The sequence below is a fragment of the Rhinolophus sinicus genome, linkage group LG01, assembly GCF_036562045.2.
Source record: "Rhinolophus sinicus isolate RSC01 linkage group LG01, ASM3656204v1, whole genome shotgun sequence".
In the NCBI taxonomy this organism is placed as follows: domain Eukaryota; kingdom Metazoa; phylum Chordata; class Mammalia; order Chiroptera; family Rhinolophidae; genus Rhinolophus; species Rhinolophus sinicus.
Genome location: NC_133751.1, coordinates 147658499 through 147680523, shown reverse-complemented (window position 1 = coordinate 147680523; position 22025 = coordinate 147658499). Strand labels below are relative to the sequence as shown.

The following is a 22025-nucleotide window of genomic DNA, read 5'->3' as shown; positions in this document are numbered from 1 at the left end:
CATCAATTTGCAATCCCACCAACAGTGCACGAGGGTTTCCTTTTCTCCACATCCTCGCCAACACTTGTTTGTTGATTTATTGATGATAGCCAGTCTGACAGGAGTGAGGTGATATCTCACTGTGGTTTTAAGTTGCATTTCTCTGATGATTAGTGATGTTGAGCATTTTTTCATATGTCTATTGGCCATCTGTATGTCATCTTTGAAGAAATGTCTATTCAGGTCCTCTGCCCATTTTTTAAATTGGATTGTTTGATTTTCGGTGTTAAGTTGTATGAGTTCTTTACATAGTTTAGATCTTAACCCATTATCAGATATATCATTGGAAAATATCTTCTCCCATTTGGTAGGTTGTTGATGGTTCTCTTTGCTGTGCAAAAATTTATTAGTTTGATGTAGTCCCATTTGTTTATTTTTTCTTTTGTTTCCCTTGCTCAAGGAGATATATTCAAAAAAATATTACTAAGAGCCTTAAAAGTTTCCGGGAATGTTTCCTAGACGTCTCAGCTCCTCTCTTCACTCTGCAGGGTCTTTGTTGTCTGGTGTCTCCCAGGACAATTGACATGTTGGCTTGGTCTGAGCCCCCTTCTATTCATTCTATACCCCTCCTAGCACTGAGCTTTCTCTCTTCCGATCCTGTCACCTGAAATACCGCTGTCATCCCCTCCACACGTCTAAACCCAACAGCTGTTAAGGACCAGTCTTCCAATACTTCAGCCTTCACTGACCACCTTCTACTCTGAACTGTCCCAAACCCTCATTTGTATGATATATTTAAAAAAAAAAATTTATTGGTACATTGACCGACATTGTGTAACTGCTTCATTTGGTTCCATCTTGTTTTTTTCAGTAAGATGATAATTGTCTTGAGGGTAGAAATCCATCCAGTCTTATACTCATTCCCCCAGACTTGACACTACACTAAATGTATAATAGGTACTCAGTATAATCCAATATTGATTTCAAGGCACACTTTCTCCCATATTTTAATACCTCTAAAACTGGGACACGTTTTATAATGAATGGTGTCTTACAAATGCTGTCAGCCAGCGGAAGTCACAGTGTAGTTCTCACTGCCCGCACGTGTGGCTCTACGAGGATGTGACGTCACTTTAATTTGTTAAGTGCATTGTTCATACTATAAGTGTTGAGTATAGTTGCCATTTTAAAATACCTTTAAAAGTGTGCACTATGATTTGATATTAAAAAGCAAAGTTATTGTATATGCTGAAATGTATGAAAACAGGGCAGCAGGGTATAAATTTGATTATCAGTGAATCAAATATTCATTGTTGGAGGAATGACTGCAGTTCTGTATTCCGTGCAAAGCAACAACCAGCTGTTTTATGGGATCTGAGAAATGATCATACTTACAAGAAAAGGAAACTGTTGTTACATTTTGTTACTTAATACAAGCAAAAGAATTTCCTTTTATAGGCCAAGCAGTGCAACTCAGTGCTGGAGAATTTACCAATTCCCTCAAAATGGATAAAATTATTTTCAAAGCAATGATAGACTAATGGCATTGATTCATATGTTGTGCAGAATTATCTTGAGGTATTTTGTCATAATTTGTCATAAAATAATGGTGTATCTTATAATTAATGATGTCTTAGATTTGATAAAATACAACTGTGTATGTGTGTGTGTGCGCGCGTGTGTGTGTGTGTGCGTGTGTGGGTGTGTGTGTCTTGCTTGCTTGATTGCTGATATGGTAAATTTTTTTTAGAAAAAGAAATTTAATTTTATTCATTTGTAGTTTCATGAACATGATCCTCAGATTCTCCTTCTGGCTGTATTTTTTGGTTGCGACTTCATTTAACTCTTTATGTCTTAACTAAAGGAACTACGGTCTGAGGTGGAACTGGAAGTATTAGGAGACACAGAAAGACTTAACCTGTCCTTCACAGCCATCTGTAACAATGGGACCCTCTTCCCACACCAAAAGAAATGCTCTCACATGAAGGTGGGAGACACGGTAAGTAGATGGGCAATAGACGGTCTGAAAAAAAATTCAGAGAAGTCAGAAGTTACCTTAATGCACTGAAGCTGGACTTGTCCTTTCAAGAATTTCAAAAGCGATTTTCCAAGATGTCCTAATAAACGCTTTTGGCAAAGCTGATCCCCATGTGGCTTTGCTTCCTCCCATGCATTTTGGTGGATAAAAGAAGATAATCAGTATTTTCTTTTCCAGGCTTCATTCAACGTGACTGTGAGTATATCAAACTGTGAGAGAAGAAGCAGGCACATAATCATAAAGCCTGTGGGGTTGGGGGACACCCTAGAAATACTTGTCACTCCGGAATGCAACTGTGACTGTCAGAAAGAAGTGGACGTGAACAGCTCCAAATGCCACAATGGGAATGGCTCCTTCCAGTGTGGGGTGTGTGCCTGCAACCCTGGCCACATGGGTCCTCGCTGCGAGTGCGGAGAGGACATGCTGAGCACAGACTCCTGCAAGGAGACCCCAGATCACCCTTCGTGCAGTGGAAGAGGCGATTGTTATTGTGGGCAGTGCATCTGTCATTTGTCTCCCTACGGAAACATTTATGGGCCTTACTGCCAGTGTGACAATTTCTCCTGTGTGAGACACAAAGGACTGCTCTGTGGAGGTAGGCTATGTCTAAATCCACCTTCCTCTGTGGTTGTGTAAGTATTAAGAATGGGCTGTGCATCCTTTGCACTTTCTACAGTTGCCTGGGCATAGTAGGTGCTCAATAAATATTTGCTGATCAACTAAGTGGATTATCTGTAGACCTAAGAAATGTCTATTTGGGTCCTCAGCCCATTTTTTAATTGGATTGTTTGGTTGTTTGGTGTTAAGTTGTATAAGTTCTTTATATATTTTGGATATTAACCCATTATTGGATAGATCATTGGCAAATATCTTCTCCCATTTGGTAGGTTGTCTTTTCCTTTTGTTGATGGTTCTCTTTGCTGTGCAAAAACATATTAGTTTGATGTAGTCCCATTTGTTTATTTTTTCTTTTGTTTCCCTTGCCCAAGGAGATATATCCAAAAAAAATATTACTAAGAACAATGTCAACAGACTTTGACTTTGTAAAAGAAAGAGGAACAGATAAGGTCTGAATAATAAGACTAGCTTCCCCCCAAACAAAGAGTTCTCCCTTCCACCTTTCTTGACATTCTTCCTCCTGAAAAACTTTACCTTTATTTCCCCCTCTGCCATAACCTATATGCCTCATGTCCAGTCTTCCTCCCTTCAATCTACGCCATCACACATACCAACCACCCCAGTTTCTGATCCACAGGCCTCAGGCCAGGGTGAATGCAACAGGATCCCAGCTTTCTTGACTCTAGTCTTCCTATTTCCTCCACTAGTTTGTTCTGCACATGCCTTCCAGACAATTTCCTTGCAGGTCTATTTTCAGTAGATCGGGCCTTTGCTTAAAAGTTTCCAGGAATGTTTCCTAGAGGTCTCAGCTCCTCTCTTCACACTGCAGGGTCTTTGTTGCCTGGTGTCTCCCAGGACAATTGACATGTTGGCTTGGTCTGAGCCCCCTTATATTCATTCTCTACCCCTCTGAGCACTGAGCTTTCTTTCTTCTGATCCTGTCACCTGAAATATCACTGTCGTCCCCTCCACACGTCTAAATCCAACAAGCTGTTAAGGACCAGTCTTCCAATACTTCTTGTAGATATCAGATGTTCTCTTCTGTTTTTATCCAGCTCTTACATTTGTCTAAAGTGAGATCTCTGCCCAATGAACTTGCATATCTATTATTATTTCCCTACGAGTAAGTAGATAACAGATGGAAATGCCTTTTCTTTGGTTATTACCCAGACTTCACAAAACTGCATGTAATTTGAACTCCATTATCTTCCAGACTTTTCTGGATTGGGCTGCCAGGTATCTGACCCAACTCTTAATGCTGATTACTTTGGAAAAATTAAAAGCTAGGCTGCTTAAGTAGCATAAGGTCAAGGACAACGGACACACATACAAAAAAAAAACCCTAAATGGACTTTCAGGGACTTCATTCATGTCACAAATATTTGTTAAACACCTATTATGTGACAGGTACTAGGTTAGGCACTGGGTATAATAAAGATGAATAAGGATGCATATAAAGAAGGCTGTGGAAAGGGTAAAATTGAAAAATTGCTTAGAATTTTTTGAGATTGAGAAAACTTTTAGATAGCAGAAATATTTATGTTTTAATATCATTTGTAGATGTAAAATCATTGTAGTTTAAGAATAAATTACATATAACACTACTCTAAAATCATTCTGATATATACATATATGTGTGATCTTTTAAAAAAGAATTACAAATGTGTTAATATACTTTAAAATGATATAAATGTGTGTTACAATTGAAATATTAACTGCTGAATTTAAGCTCTCGTGTCTCCCTTTTTCACAGTGTGTGAGCAGGCAGATTTTCAAAACAGAAAACCATTATCTTTAGAGAAAAGTAAGCAAATTATGTTTTCAAAACCACAGTGTCAGGGGCATATAAAAGAGACTGATTTTCTTTTTGAGAAAAGAAGCCTCAAAGAATTCCAAGCTCCTTGAACACCATTTGCTACACTTAGAAGTGTACCTACGTTTCATTCCTTTGCTGCTGCTATTTCTACCAATAGGTTCCTCCAAGGCTGCCTTCTTCCTTCACCCCAGAAAGTGAAAAATTTAGGATCTGTCCACACTGAGACACATTTCTCTCCCCTTTCATTCAGAGGTGTATTTCTTTATTTGATGAGTGTGTTTCCAAACCCCCATCAGTCATGTTTTCACAAAATGTAGACAGCACATGGTCTGAAGCCAGAGACCGTTACCCCATCTTAGAAAGAACATATTCAACAGCATCTCAGATCGCATTTCTAATACAAATCTTTTAATAAAATATGTGCTCAAAACATTTGAAATTACCTTTCAAAAAAAAGTCCTTAAGTGTAATCTAATACAATATGATAGCAATACTAACCCCACCTATATTTCACCCCCTAAATCTTAGAGCAAACAGACCTGGGCAGTGTAAATTGCTAAACTGTGTTCAGTAGCACACTTCTTCCAGTTTCTTGATGGTCTTTCATTTTATCTTGTATCTCATGCATGCGAACAGAAATAAACCCCCAAAGAAATGACTTGTTCTGTTCGTTGTAGTTCGGAAGGTCTGACAAGAGTGCCTCTCTCTGTATCAGCTACAGTGATTGCTAAAGAAATTTTATTTAGAAAATACAATTATGTTTTCAGTTGGTCTCAGGAAACTCCACCGGTGCCAACTGCCTTCATAGTTTGGGGTAATTTACAACACTCAACCATTACTGCTTCTCAAAAGCTATTTTGCTTTATGGTAAAATTGCAAAGGATGTTACTCTGTTACCAGTAACTTTCTCTATAAAAGGTATAATAAAAGTAAGTACAATTATTCAAATTCAACAAATAGTTATGAAGTACCTACTATGTGTGTGGCATTGTGCTTAGTGTAGGAGTAAAAATTGTGCCTAGCCCTGTGCCCGGACATTCTGTTGGTGCTGTTTGCAACAGGCCCAATTAGGCTACAGCCCCACTTCTTATGTAGACCTCATTTATTTTTACGATTAATATATTCTGCAATGCGCCACTTCTCTGAAGGGCTATTATCACAATGTTCTTTTTTATACACCTTTTTTCATCCATTTGTAAGCACTCACAGATATAGGACTCCATTGATTTTTTCTTCTTGCCCAAATTCCATTAGTCTTTTATATTTGGATTCTAAGAGATTAGAAACTCTAACAGGCAAATGGCATTACAGAAAAAAAAAAAAAAAAATCCTGCCATTATACACTTACAGTTATCAGTCAATGGCATTCCATAAAGATCTATTCATCTGAAAAGAGCCTGATAATTTTTTCTTGATGTTTGGTTTCCGTCTTGCCTCTACATGAAGCCTTTATAAAGGTTTTGTTGTTGTTGTTGTTGTATGAATAGGTGTTTTGGATAATTAGCTGCTTGTAGATATCAATTAGCAACTTTTGTGACCAGGTCATGGTTCTGGAAGGCCCACAGAAAGGGGCGTTTCTTAATTCTGAATGGAGCTCTTGGAAGGGTTTTCTAAATTTCTGCCAAGTAATCCTTACATGCACTTGGACATTCTCAAAGCGTTTGGAAATACACATTTCTCTTGAAACTATTTATACACTGTATTAGTTTTTTCAGGATAAACTTAAATATAAAAATATCTCCCTATCATGAAAGTAAATCTCCCTTTTTGCTGAGGAAGAAACAAAAAGCAATTGTAGTTTAGAGGATAACTTACATATAAAAGTTAAATTAATGGTTTTGGCCTAAATCGCCTACCTATTCTTAGCTTTGAGTTAATTAGTTCAATTATGAATGAAATAGGTTGTGAAATACTGTTGGAATATGTCTTAATATCATGGATCCAGATAATTTTCAACTCTTATCTCATTAGAGTAGTATATCTCTTTTTAGTATATATACTGGGGGTGCCAAAAAAATGTGTACAAGTGGACACTTTGGTCAACTTTGCTCAAGCAGTAGTTTGCAGTATCAGAAGCATCTGGACGCGGATGGTAACCACTTTGAGCACCTCTTGTAATTGCAGAAGTCAAACGTGACTTGTATTCATCTTTCGTTATCGGTATATATGGAGTATTATAATTGTAACAGTTTTTTCCTTTCTTAAAATGTGTATGCCTTTTTTGACACCCTCTGTATACACAGATGGTACCAAACTCTGAAAGTGGTGATTGACCCTAAGAAACAGAGCGCTTTGTGTTACAGATCACGGCGAGTGTGACTGTGGCGAGTGCGTGTGCAGGAGCGGCTGGACCGGCGAGTACTGTAACTGCACAACCAGCACGGACGTGTGCATCTCTGAAGACGGGGTGCTCTGCAGCGGGCGAGGGGACTGTGTGTGTGGCAAGTGTGTCTGCACGCACCCCGGAGCCTCCGGACCCACCTGTGAACGTTGTCCTACCTGCGGCGATCTCTGTAACTCTAAACGGTAATGTCTTGGCTTTCTCCAGTCCCCTTTGCCCAGAGGTTTCATGAGGATCAAAGTTCCCGTGACGTTTTAGAAGCTCAGACCTCAGTTTGCTGTTGCTGGGTTTGGTCTCTGAGCATCCATCAGCACCCACACGGCCTCTGTGATCGTCAGCCTGGAACGCCAGTCCCTGGCTTGCCTTTTTCTCAGTCCTGATTATGCAGGGCCACAATGTCCCATTTCTGCTAGAGACTGGCAGGGGAAGCTGAGCTGATGTCCCACACTGATAGTGTCAGATAACCTCTCCGTGACAATGCCCGCCACACATAAGGAATGCCCTGGAGGTAGGCTGATGACACCCACATTCAGTACTTTTTCAGGGGAAACAGACAAGCTGCTTTCTTATTGAGAAGTTCATAGCCTGACCTTACTGATTCGTTCCTATCTATAGACTCGTGGAAGCAGAGACAGAAAGACAATCTTGGCTTTTAATTCCTTCCTACTTCTTTACCGCTCATGCTCTTTGGCACCTTTCTTTGGTTGTCATTCTACACAGCTTTTGGGTATTGTAGTTTCTTTTCTGCCATAACAACAAAAATAAAAACACGTTTTCTTATTTTCCAGTCAGGAATTTATTTCTTTGGTTGGCAGATAACTTCTTAAGGGAAGTGGGGCAACATTTGTAGATCCAGTGAAACAAGTTTCCAAGTTGGCTGTGTTATGACGTTGTAGTGTATGAGGTATTATGCAGCAAACATGCTTAAGAAGCTCATATTTTCATTGATTCTGCTACCCAAAATGCGGTGATATTTGCATTTCCAATGTAAACAAAGTGAGAAAATCAATATTCATTCCGTGGGCTGACAGTTACAGTAGGGGATATAAAAGGCACTATATGATAAGAACTATATGGAGGGCAGTAGGTCTACCTGACTAGTTTGGGCAGCCATCATGAAATGCACAACGGGATAGAGACTCTAAGGGCTTCTGCAATCTCCAGCAGCCCCCTGCAAGGTCTCCAAGATAAATGCAATATGCTTACAACGCAAATGCAACTTTCAGACAAGACTTCTATCCCCATCTCCACATAGATTGTTGTTCCTAAGCCCTTCCTGCAGAGGAATTCAGAGGCTTCCACTGCAAGGCAACTAACTGGTCAGGGGCAGGGAAGACTTGCCTAAGGAAGTGTAGTTTGGGCTGAGACGTGATGAGGCATGGTTGGGGGTGGGGCATGTTTCCAGCAGTTGGAACAGCATACATTTCCATGGCTAGGGGAAGAGAGAGGCAGCATGATGTGTGCCCACAGTAAGAAAACTTGGGCTCTTTTGGGGTACTCCAAACACAATCTGTTTGTAAAGTGATTTTCATACAAGATTAATTCAGGGTCTAAGTTTTATTCTGCTATATAGACATCATTAGAGTGGCTTCATTCCTGGGCTATGTTCTTGGAAATATAATTTTCTACAAATAGTGATCTTTTATTCAAAAGCCTGTTTTAATGGGGATCCAAGCTGTAATGCTCAGCTTTTGAAACCACCTCTATCAAAGGCTTGGGTTCATTCAAAAGAAATACAGAAAAGTGAAACTTTTAAATAGTCATTCATGACATGTATATATGAATCCTTGGAATTCTTGTTAAAATACAGAGCATTTCTGTTAAGAAATTCAAACTTTGTCTAGTCTCAAATTATATTTTAGCAGTATAAATGCTTCCCAGGGAAATGTAAAACGAAAACAGCTAAATCAAATACCAACATAACTGAGTGTTGTTGATTTTTTTTAACTTAACCAATCAGAGCAATCATTAGAGTTAAATGAGAATAGTAGCTATTATCAAGGCCACTCAGGGAACATTGATTACTGAGTGGAATTAAGAATAAAGCAGTTTCCTCTTGGATATCACCCAACCATTTTTCTGAAAGTAACACAAGGCATCGTCCTCTAGGAGACAGTCCTAAAGCAACACAGTGACAGCATTAAGACAGCATCCCAGCTGCATATCTATTTTCTGTCAACATGAACTGATAAACTGTGTTGAATAATGTTCACAGGAGCTGCATTGAATGCCACCTTTCTGCAGATGGCCAGGCCCGAGAAGAATGTGTTGACAAATGCAAGCTAGCTGGTGTGACCATCAATGAAGAAGAAGGTTCTACTTGTCTTACATTGCTTTCCTTTCCTGTTACTTAGTTCTCGTGAGGCAGAAACTCTGTGATGGGCTTTCCAGTAGCTGCACTTCATTTGTACCCAGGCATTAGTTTACTCATGCTAGTTATTAAGGGTAAATGCAACCTGTAAGGCTAAACATTTGATGGCTGGAGATACAAGCAATGTAAAGTCACGGCTACTCTTATTTGACTTCAGCTCTGTTGGCAAATTCACCTCTGTTTAACGAAGGAAATTGTAGAGATGTCCAGGATGCTATACTTTTTTGAATTAGAATTGAAGGAAATTGAAGAAACATCTAAATGTTAACTCCAAACCTGAAATCATCCTCTATCATCTGATTGTAAAATAGGACAAAGCAAAGTATAATATGGGTTTCCTGAGAGCAGCCATCTGACAATGGGCACTTATTGATTCATGGTCATTTTTTCTCCCCTCCCCTCCTTCTGTATGCTTTATTCCTAACTTTCCCAACATGGACATTACATGACAATCCTTAATTCCTTGTTGTCTCACCCTCCAAATACAAGAAGGGCCTGTTACCTTTAACTGCTAACAAATTCTGCTCTTGCTTTCCCTTGTCATTTTTAAATTTAATTACTTACAATCAGATTCTTCCTAATGGCAAAATAGCATCTCAGATATTTAAATGGGTTGTATTTTAGCTGAGAAGGCCATTGAAAAAATAATTGGTGAACTTTAAAACAAAGAAGAGGACTGACTCTTCCTAAAAGGACAATCTGGCTGGGGACTGGTTTTTCCATCATCACAAACTCTCTGCGTTATCATGCTGCTCAGGTAGGACTGCCGCTCTGCACGCTGTAGAGATGCGACCAAATGTATTTCAGGCAAAGTGGCATAATCAAGACAATAATTTATGACACTCTAGGATATGTGTCTTGAATAGACAGAATTAGAATACAGAAATTAATCCATTTCCAAAATGGAATAAGTAAGTGACATTTATATTGTTTTGAAAATGACCTACATTGTTTCAAAATTGAGATATCTGACTGTGCACAGTTGAATAACCCTGTATGGAGGGGCATGATAAGTGCTCGTAAAACCCCTCGTCTGTGCTCTTCTGGGGACTAAAGAAAAATATGCCAAATAGCCATAAATTGGACAAAATGGTGTGTCCCCTACACTAATACTGAAGATAAGATGCCGTAAAAGCACTGAGTAAAGTGGTATTTGTGGACTGTCCACATTAGTTAGTAACTAGTATAAAGTCTCAGCATATCCTTCTGGCTTTATTTCACAGCAAACATCTGGGATATTTACTAGGTGCTCCCAAGGAATGACTGAAAATTGCAGAAAATTCCCTGCCAATTACTAGAACTCAATTCAGTAGCAGCATGGGAAATTGAATGTGCTGAGGGAAAAAATAAAAAGGAGTGAACCTTGGAAACATGTAAATCATCAACAGGGAATTACAATATTTAAGTACACATTTTTCTAAGTACATTATCTTAAATGCTTGGATTTGAGAGGTCTAAAGTGGCATTTAAAATATTTGCATTATTCCTTTTGTGTAATTGACTAAATTATCTTCAAAAGAGGGGAACACAACAATTTCTTACTCTTAAATTGAAAATAATCATTTTTAATACCATTTAAAGGACTAATCTTGATGAATTTGAGAACGAATATATTTGTCAGCCTGTGAATTAAAATGTCACTTTTCTAATGAGCATTTTTATAGGTCTATGTCAAGTTATTCACCCAGTTATGTTAGTGATCACACCACCTTGAAATTATCACAATATATTTGCTCTTCTGAAGGGTCTTTTATCAGCCCACACTTCCCCCAACAAGGACACAGAGAGTAAAATAAAATAAGTATGACTTTATAATCTAAATAAATTGTTCCCCGGTGGTGCTGTGATGACTTGTGTGAGCATTTCTAAGGATGTGTGGTTTAACTTTATTCAATCCATTTTACTGAAAGAGACATTTTTAATTTACCCAACATTTGTGTACTCAGAGCATTGTTACTCGAAGTGTACTCAATGGAACACCAATTCTGAAAGTGTTAAATGGAAAAAAAATACCCATGATCTTATACATTTTGGAAATGGGAAGCTAAGCTTTTTACTTTCTTGAGCGACTCCCAAGAGTTCTTATGCACATTAAATTACATGTGCATTGCGAATTTTCAGGAGAGGCAAGGGAAGAATTAAAGTAAGGAGGGATTCCCAAACTTATTTGACCACAGAATCCTTTTTTTTTCCCCCTTTGGGAAACTGTTTTCTCTGACAACTACTGGCTTGGGCCCAGGACAGAGGTCTTCAACACATAGTTATCTTGATTTAGCGGTGCAGACGGCTTATATTTTCCACATTTTTCCTGGACCTTCCTAGACCCTGGTCTCTTCACACCCATTCTCACATTTCTTTCTTTTCTAAGTATGATTTCATGAACTGCCTGAGATCTTATTTTCATTGTATTATTCTAGAAGAGCACTGCTGGCACTCATAGAGGTGGGCAGAAAAGAAAGCTCCATTTCTTTTGAGCAACAAAAGAAAACCTTAGCGGCTAATTATGCAAATCTCCAACCCAAGCTGCACCCTTTCATTGCACATTCAATAATACCATTTTAATACCCAAACACTATAAAACAGGCTAAATCTAGAGTCCTAACAGTCATGAAAAGGAGTGGTGTAGTAATTAAAGCAAGAAGGGAGTCATGACTCAAAGGTCATATTAGCAGTTCCATTAAAACTTAAATAATCCCGGCCAAGTAAATTAAGCCTCCCTGTGCTTCAGTGTAGCTATTTAAAAGAAAATAAAAAAGCAGGATTAATATTACTGAACGGCGTATTATAAGCTGTCCACATATTTTCTACCTGAAAATAAAATGTTCCACTAAGTAAGTTGGAGAGGAACAGAGTGGGTATGCATTGTCGTGGTGGAGAGGGGAAAGGAAGGAAAGAAACTACTCTAACAGGAACAGCCATGTTCCCCAAGACTCCATGAATCCTAGTGAATTGCAGTGGTGTAATAGGAGGGCGTGTGGTGAAGGCCATATAAAAATGACCAAAGCATGAATTACATATGCAGTTCTGTTGCTATCAAACATGTGAAATGACACAAATTTCGCTAACCAAGTATTGCCTGGAGGTTCCCAAACCTCTTAATCAGAATCACCTTATTAAAAATAATACTAAACAACTCACTAAAAATACTAACACCTGTGTGTACCTCTGACCTCTCAAATCAGAATGCGCAGGGATGGGTCCCTGAAATCCATATTTTTCAGAACTCCCTCGTGATTTCAATGATCATAAACATTTGGGAATGACCAAATGAAAATGATTTGTAATTAAATTTCTTAATATTTCTATGTAAATAGATGCTTCTTGTGGATTCAAAAATAGTTTGTTCACTTAAATCTATCATCTGAAATCTTACAGTAATGCTAAATTTTTTACTACTTTTACTAGTCCCCGTTTTCGTAGATAATACGAGCATACTCCTCACAAACCCTGATAGGAGGTTTTTATCTTATAGCCTAAATGCAAAGCAGTGTAATACTTCTATGTTTCTGTGGCTCCTGCATTTTTGAACCAAAAATAGCCTGTTATTTAATTTTTCTTTGTTCAAGTCAGAGCAACATATCTAGGTTCTGTTTTATTAAAACCTTTTTGTATTTAAGCTAATGAAAAAAGTTATAAATCTAGCCAGAGTATGTGCAAGATAATCTGGGACAGTCCCAGTTTCAATATGCTGACCTATTGGGTCATAGTACACTAATATTGGATCGTCTGTCTTAACATGTTAGGTTAATAAATGGTCATTCCATTTACAGGTTTCTGTAAAAGTGTTTGCAATGAGATCATTAAAAAGGATCCAATTTAGAAGATAGGAGAACTTTAAGCAAGTTTTTCTTTTTTTTTTTAATTAGGAAAATGCTGCATAATTTTCGAATAGGTGCCAGATCACTAGAATTTCTAATAAAAAAAGTATTAGCATCTCAGATAGACCATGTTACTATATTTTTAATTTCTGTCATGACATTTATTTTCTGCCTCTTGAATAAGCTCAACAAGAAAGAAATTTCTATTTGGAAAAGATTTGAGGAAAACTGGATCATATATATATATATATATATATATATATATATATATATATTTAAATTAAGAAAGGGGCTATACTGAATGGTTAGACAAACTGTCATCCTGGGTTCCTTTCAATCTGGGGTTTACTTTTATCCTGTTGGTCCCTGGGCTACGTAACACTTCAGTCTCCATTTCCTGATATTAATTTATATGTATTGTTATGACAATACGTGGCCTGAAATCCTGACTATGCCATTGTAGGAAAGTCCCCTTTACAGGGTCAGTATCAGTTTGGACCATGTAGTCTCCTTCTGAAATATAATCTAGGCTTCCTCCCAGATGCTCTCAGCCAAGAACGTATAGCTCCCTCATGACCATAATCAGGGCCATTTCAGGGCTACCTTGCCTTGAAATACTTCCACTCTATTGAAATCCTGCCCCCATCAGTTTGATAGGTGCATTTGATGGTCAGTCCTGATTGACCACACGTGGAACTGTTCTTCTGGAACATGAGTAGAAACTAAAACCTCAGTTGGTGGGAAAAACCCTATGTCTTTTCTATTCTTATTCTGCAATGTTAAAAATTCCTATTTGCATATTAAAACTCAATACTGCTTTGCTTTAAAAATAATCTCTTTTGGGATCTCATTTAACCTAATGAATGACTCCTTTATCTGCAGATTTCTCAAAGGATAGTTCTGTTTCCTGTTCCCTGCAAGGAGAAAATGAATGTCTTATTACATTCCTAATAACTATAGATAACGAAGGGAAAACTATCATTCACAGCATCAACGAGAAAGGTGGGTGGCATGCCTTCCATTGTCAATGGTAAGTGATACTACATGGGAGAGGAACAAACAACCAGAGAGACACTTTGGGTAGCTTGCCAGGAAAGACATTTCCAAATTTTTGTTGAAGTGCCTCTACTTTCACAATAATTGAAAGATATCTACTGAAAGGTACAATATGATCCAATGTCTTTTTATTAAGACCAAATAACAAGATGAGTGTATTTATACCAACCATCCTCTCCAGGAAAGCTGGCTGATGAATTGTAGAGAGGTGGGCAAATTAAATACAATGTAAGCAAAAGATGTACCTTTCGGAAAGACTAACAGGAAGGAGCCTAACAGTCTAAGAGAATGAATTTTGAATCAGGCGAACCTTGGCTCAAATCCTGCTCTACCACTTAATGGCTGCTTGACATTCTGGAAAATACTTGCCTCTCTGAGTCTACAGATGAGATTTCCTTATCTGTAGAATGGGAAAAATAATAGTACTTTCTTCTAAGGATTGACCCAGGGATTAAATGGAGTGATGCATGTGCCAGTTCATAACCTACAGTCATGGTTCATTAAGTGATAATGGTGAATCAGAAACGATATGAAGCAGAAAGTGAGGAAGGAAATAATCTATAAAGGAAGTCAGAGTCCATTGCTTCTGTGGATTTTCCTCTACACCAACTTATGGAGTCGGTTTGGGACCCGGGAAGCTGTCAAATAAAAACTCATCTTCAGTGAAGGGGAGAGAGTTTATATTAGGTAGAAAATAAAATAGTGGGAAAGGTACTTTTGTTGAGAAGTTCTTAATTTTTAGAGAGTATCAGACTCACCTGGGGAGCATGTTAAAATGCCTGCATCCTGAATCAGCAGGGCTGATGTGTGGCCCAGGGAATTTGGGTACAGATGGCTTTAAGACCTTCTTTGAGCAACTCTGCCCTGACAGCTTTGGCTCCATTCTTCGATCTTCACAGGTGCCTCCCCTTTTCTGTCTTCAGTTAAGAATGTGTCCCTAAACCTTTCCAGCAGAAATGATGACTGCATTAAATCAGATCATTCCAGCCCTTGTCAGCCACCTCCTTCTCCTCCCTGTAAATGCTCGGAGCCTAAGATCTACCCCAGACAAGAGCAGCGAGGGCAGGCTAGAAGGCACAGGTGTTTTGCTGTGTGTGCTTGATTATCAATGTGCGGACAAAATACTAAGTCCTGAATTTGAAACCAAGAATATCAAACTGACATCCCTTAAGAATCTAAAAACCAAAGCAATACCTAAGTAATCAAAAAGGAAGTTCAAGACATTATAAACGAATCCAGAGAAGATGATTAGAAAAATAGCACCTTGCAGTGCTGAGAGTCAGGGAGATGGAGAGGTTGGCCCAAGGCAAGAGACAAGGCTCTGATTGTGACTGTGACCTTGAAGCTCAGATGAGCAGAGTGCATCTGGAGACGTGCTCTTGAAAATCTCGTGTAAATGGACTTCTTGGAAATGCATATGTAAAATACATCATAGGGGCCATTAGTTCAGAAAATTTAAGGTGAATCATACTTTACAAGGAATAATTACTTTATGGTACAAGAACCCTGCCTCCTCATCTGTTTATAAAATCAAACTCTTCAACTAGACCCTCAACCCTCTGTTGGCTTTATCAAGTTTTTCTAAAAATCAAAGCCACTTTTTGTAATATTAATTCCATTGGAAAAATGAGTTCCAAATAACAAGAACAAGTTTCCAGAATAGGGTCTGTTTTCAATTTGGGGGCTTTTGTATCGAGTAGGTTTGATTTTGAAGTGTGTGTGTGTGTGTGTGTGTGTGTGTGTGTGTGTGTGTGTGAAAAATGTGCCTTTGGCTGATAAATGCCTCCTCATTACTGGACTATTAGTTTTTTCCTGTTTTTCTTCCACACAATATGAGTGGCACATCAATATGCCATCCTTCTGAGAGCACTCGATGCCCTGACGCTTTTTTAGTAAGGCTTTTTAGTCTCCCTATGCTTTGTAGTAGGGAAAAGTTACCTCCCTGAGGCTTAACAAGAGTCACTTGACAGCTCCTGGCAAATGCTGGCATTCCTAGGCAGGCCAGAGCTCCAAGGGCCCTGCGCGGGAGCCCATCCCCAGGAGCCCCTAGTTCCCTCTCACAGCTTTAACACCAGAGACTCCCAGCGCAGCCAGTGGGAGACCTGGATAGAAAAGAGGTAAAATGAGAAAGGAGGAGGTTAAGGATTCTCAGGATCCTTCAAACAAACTGAAAAAGAAACCAAGTGAAGGGTCACCATCAGGGCATATGTGAATGTAGGGAGAGCTTTGCTCATCTTTTTTTCTTACATCTAGAGAAACTCTCAGAGGTCAGAGCTGCATTCATAAAGAACTCAGACAAGAATAATAGCTGGGGAGCCTTCCTAAGAGGGATGCGGGTGTGAATGTCACACCCATGGCTTCCAATTTGGAGATTCCAGACCCTTGAGGTCTTGAGGATAGACAAGGGCGGGGGGAGTACATTTGTTGTAATAATAAAAATAATAACAACAACTACAGCTCTCATTTACCGAGCCCTTACTAATACTATATACCAGATATCAGTCTAAATGTTTTGCATGTATTAATTCATTTAATACCCTCAATACCCATATGAAGCAGGTATTTCCATTCTTTCCACTTTACAGATAAGGAAATGGAGGCATAGAGAAGTTAAACGATTTGCTAGGTTTTGCAGCAATTAAGCACCTGCGCTGGCTGGGGAGCTGGCCGTCGGCTCGGAGCCCATGCCCGTCACTGCTGTGCTATACTGCCTCCCCCTGGCTGCACGATCATAGCAAATATTTGACTCCTGGAAATGTCAGACCTGCACTGTCCCATGGAAATGTTCATGCAAACCACATATATAATCTAAACATTTCTAGTAACCACATTAAAAAGTAAAAAGCAAAAAACAAGTGAAATGAATTTTAATAATGTTTTATTTAATTCATTACCTCCCCAATACTGTCATTTCAAAATATTGTGGAAATCAGTGTGTATTTTGCATTCCCCGCACAACCTAATGTGGAAAAGTCACATTTCTAGTGCCCAGTACCTCCTGTGGCAGAGCTACCAGGCCCACAATGTTAGAAACTCAGCACCTTAAAATCAGATGCAACACTGACCCAAGAGGCCACACTGGGCTGCGCACAGAATGTGCCCTCTTCTCCCACCTAGAAATACATCTTCAGTCTGAGTATCTCAAGAAATACTAAAGAGAGTATAAAAAGTGAATATTTCTATTGTGTAAAATGCGCTGTGGTACTCGGGCCAAACTCTTGTCTTGAGAAATGTGTAATTCCCAATGACTCTAAATTCTTACAATAATTATCTCTGCCAGGCCATGCCTGTGTCTCCTTTCTTTATTCCCTACTGGAGAGCCCTCCTAATTCAGGTTCTAGCTGCAGGGTCTTGGCAAGCTTCATCTGGCTTTGAGCAAGAACATGCAATGCCCCACCCTGACATTTCGGAGTCAAAGATGTAGCCAGTATATATCCTCGTTGACAGGCACCTGCCGCTTTCTTTGCAGGAGTGTTGCTAACCTATTAGTAGCGGCCATGGTTCGTGTCCTATGCTAGAAACAGTCTTTAGATCTTCATACTGCAGTTGCTATTTCATCAGCTCCTTTACTTATTTCTGCCTGATCTCCCTACCTGGTTCTTTGGCCAAAGAACAAAGGTGTATGAGGACAGGCATGATGCTGTTAGGGGCTTATTAGTCCTGCTCAAATTCAGATCAGCTATAGCTTCTTACCTTGAAAGCAGCATGATTAGTCCTGAGTGTATAACTCTCCTTATTAAATATCTAAAAGCAATAAGAGTTAGGATAAACTACGCACGATTCATTTCCTCCCTAGATACCATGGATTTGCTTCACTTCTTGCAGAGGGAGGCAGATATTTAATGATAATTTCTATGTGGGATTTTTTCCCCCCATGAAAGCAAAGGGAGAGCTTAATTATAATATTTCATTAAGAAATGTATCCTCTCCCAGGCAAGGATTATTAGTCATTCTGCTGTCAATGAGGGAAGGTACTGTATAATTGCAAAATTACATTAATATCAATAGAGTCAAAAATTGCATTTCATATAACGTTCAAGTTGAAAGGACTATCCAGAACATCTGACTTCCTAAACTTCCCTGAAGATAAGAATCACCGGATACTTTCAGTAATGAAAAATCTGTGGCTCCATCCGAGACCTACTGAATCAGAATCTAGGGGGTAGTTTCTAGGAAGCTGTGGGTTTAATAAGCATGAACACCTGGGTTTAATCTTATTTTCAGGGAAGTTAAGGGAACACTGAAGTCCCACACCTTTGTTTTACAGATGAGGGCCCTGGGTTCAGAGAGATCAAAGGTCTTGGTGGATTTCAGACAGCTACCAGACATCAGATGGGGATTAAACACCCCTCCCCTGGCCCCAGTACAGAAACTTTCCAGGACACCAGGCATTGGAGTTAAAATAAAACTAAAAGCTATGATTGTCTTCATATTAAAAAAACTCAGCAGCAGCAAGTAGTAAACTTTTCAGGAGCTAGGTTTTATATGATTTTGAATATAATCCCCTAGACAGTTCATATATCAAGAAAATCCATGAAAAATTAATTATATGTGTGTGCACGTGTGTGCTGGCACATGCACGCGTACACACACACACACACATTCCATTTGTACTTTATCATATACCCAGAAGAGACCAGCTTTAGTGATTAAACTATAGTCTTTTCTATGGTCCCTTAAATATTGCATGTTCATTAATCGTCACTCTTTTGGATTTTAACTCTTTTTGAGTCAGCCCCTCAAGTGTATATCTACAGAATGTGCCAAAAAAAAATGTACACACATTTTAAGAAATGAAAAGACTATTAAAATTGTAATACTCAATATATACCAATAATAAAAGATCAATAGATTTTTTTTTGGCACCGCCAGTATTTGCCTTGAATAACCAAACTTTTACTTTATCGTTCGCTCTACTTTGAAGGAATAGGGCTATCTTTCAACAAGTGACTCATCTTTAAAAAAAAAAAAAATCAGCAAAACAAAAGGTGTTACTATATTCTCTCTACAGGAGAAAAAGTGTGGCTGGAAAATTCAATGAGAAATGTTTACTGTTTACCAAAAATGTTAATTGTACCATCTTCTCAATATAATTTTCTTTGATTTCACAGACTGTCCGAAACCTCCGAACATTCCCATGATTATGCTGGGAGTTTCATTAGCTATTCTTCTTATTGGGGTTGTCCTACTGTGCATTTGGAAGCTGCTGGTGTCATTTCATGATCGTAAAGAAGTTGCCAAATTTGAAGCAGAAAGATCAAAGGCCAAGTGGCAAACGGTACGTGAATACTTAGGGGTTACTCATTGTCTAGAGCAGAAAGTGTCTTGTGGAAGAGAGGGGGTATGAGCTTTAAGAGATACCCATCTGCTCTAAAAGAGAGTTAGATGGCATGTTCTTTCTCTACACCTCTCACCATGCCCCAACAGCTTTGATTTCTATTCTGCTTTGGGCCCCAGATAACCCTGATAGCATACATTTTTCTCTCTGTCCAGTAGGGGCGTTTCCCCCACTCTGAAGAGTCTCATGAATCTCTTTATATAGCTACTTAGGAAAATCAAGGACATATAGTTTTATTTCTCACCACCAGGAGGACCCCTCAGGCCCCATTTGATAAAGCATAGGTGTTCTATCTAAACATTTCCATAAATTGTTTATGTTACAGCTAATGGAATAATGTGCATGAGTACTAAACAGTTCATGCCAATTACCATGGAAATACTCATTACTCATAATAGGTTACAAAGCAAAGTTGAGAAGAATTTTTAAATACCATCCAGTTAGTTTTCCTGAATAACATAAACTTTAAACAGCTACTGGGGGGAAAAAAAGCAGAAAGTATCAACCTTTAAATATATGTACTCAGTAGATATAATTTATGTGTCTCCTCTTCACAGTAAGCAAACACAAAACAGGACTCCAATTTTCTGTGTTTCTTTTCCACAGGAGAGATAATTACATTTCTAGAGGCCCATAGAAACAATTTCATGGTTTTAATTTCATCTCTCTCTCTTTAATGGTGCATCCAACTATCTAATAGCAATTATCTTACATTGCTGATTCTAAAAACAGTAATATCACAGGAGAAAATACAAGCAAACACAATGCTCCTTTGGGTTCACCTGCCCAAATAAATTGCTGTTAACACTTTTTTCTCTAAGTCTATAGTGATAGCTTCAATTCCTAAAACAAATGAAAATTTTTTGTTTTGGATAAATTTATCTTGATAAGGGACATTATCTTACAGAGTTATTTTGAAATAATCATAATGCATGGTGCAGGACAATGGACAATAAAAACTTTTATCTATTTTATCTTCCCATTAAAGATGCCTTTAGACACAACAACCAAATGCAATGTATTGATCTTGTTTTGGTCTGGATTTGAATAGTCCAACTGTAAAACTACGCTATTTGGACAATTGGAAAAAGGATAATATAAACCGAGCATTAAAGGATAGCAACGAATTAGAGTTAATTTGATTAAGTGTGATAATTTGGAATTATGACTTTGCTAAAAACTAACCCAGATTTTAAGGTGAAAGGAAGTGAAGGCTGTGTTTGCTTTGAAATAATTTAGCTAAGAGAGGGAGATGGATAATTGAAGCAAGTGTGGCAAAATCTTGATAATTGTTGAATCTGGGTGATGGGTCTACAGAGGTTCATTATACAGCTTTCCTCTTTTGTGTATGTATGGATTTTGCATAGTTAAAACCCTTCAGGAAAGTGAATTGTGGATTTGCATTTAGAATATAATTTATCCATCCCTAACAGGGTCAAATGTAACCTGACAGGTTACTTTGGTGACTTAGCACATAGGACTATGAGGCCAGAGTGTTGGCACGGTTAACTTCTCCTGATGCTCTCGCCATGGCTGTCATCAGCTGTCAAGCAAATGCCTGGCGATGGCCAGAAGGGCAACCAGGCAAAAGAATGTGGTTAAGTTAGCACAAAAAAAACAATCGCAGCAGTTAGTGGAAAAACTACCAGCCCTGGGAAGTCTTCTTGATGTTCTGATTTTGAATGCAAGGAAATTGAGGCTCAGAGAAGTTAAGAGATTTCCCAAACTGATGATCCTAATTGCAACCTCTTCTTCCAAGCACCGCCTTGACCCCTAGAAATAACTAGCAGGTGTCCCACAAACAAGTTCTTGAGCAATTATGTGATGTTATCTACCAACCAGCACATTTTAATGTTCTCATACAAAGTCATGAATACTGACAAATGATTAATATCTTTAAAATAACAATTTAATTAACAATTAATTTCCCCAAAACATGCATTGTTTTCCCTCAGGATGTAGAACATGACTGTAATTCAAATGCTGAGTTTTTGCTGTTTCTTCAGCTAAAATGGAACAAAAATATCATTAAATAGATAAAAGCATGAATGAAAAATGTTATTCCCTTATTAAACTGAGTTCTTTGAATAACAAATGTTTGATGTTCTTGACTAGATAATGACTAAGTAATAATTATTCACTTGGATGCAAAAGAGGTTGAATTCAAATAATTCAGTTCAAATTTCACGAATACATCCTTTGGAAAGAAATGTTGCTCAGCGCATTAATTTTGGGGTGCTCCATTTGATTCTGTTTTTAATCTAACATCTATTTCTTCTTGAAGAACTGAATTTGATTGGCCTTCAAAACTTGGGGGACCTCCACGGTCAGTAGGGGTAGTTGGTGTCCTGACCCACAGACCCCTCTTCCCCCATTGGACTCTAAACGTGACAGACAGAGCTCAGGATGAGAAAGAGTTTCATTCTTGCCCCTGAAACATTTCATCGTTACCATAAGAAAAGTACATTTTATTACACTTAAAAAAAATCCATATTCTTTATGAAAACAGAAAGGGAAGATATTTAAATTCATCTTTGATTAGACATTTTTTTCTAGGATGACAAGTCATTAACTAGAGGCCAAAAAAAAAGTTCAGTCTGACATTTCTAGCAGTCATGGATTGATTTTGCACTGTGCTAAGCAAATCAGG

At 38.4% G+C, this 22025-nt stretch overlaps 1 protein-coding gene across 3 annotated transcripts in view; it reads left to right on the top strand.

Annotated features, from left to right (window-relative positions):
• The window catches only part of ITGB6 (integrin subunit beta 6), a 129588-nt gene that overhangs the window by 102550 nt on the left and 5013 nt on the right, over nucleotides 1-22025 (top strand). For all 3 annotated transcript variants that reach the window (XM_019727259.2, XM_019727260.2, XM_019727262.2), the window contains 6 exons: nucleotides 1844-1978; nucleotides 2195-2612; nucleotides 6755-6977; nucleotides 9008-9105; nucleotides 13864-13983; nucleotides 19149-19315. In XM_019727259.2, coding sequence (XP_019582818.2) covers nucleotides 1844-1978; nucleotides 2195-2612; nucleotides 6755-6977; nucleotides 9008-9105; nucleotides 13864-13983; nucleotides 19149-19315 — 1161 coding nt within the window. The remainder of the gene's footprint in view (nucleotides 1-1843; nucleotides 1979-2194; nucleotides 2613-6754; nucleotides 6978-9007; nucleotides 9106-13863; nucleotides 13984-19148; nucleotides 19316-22025) is intronic.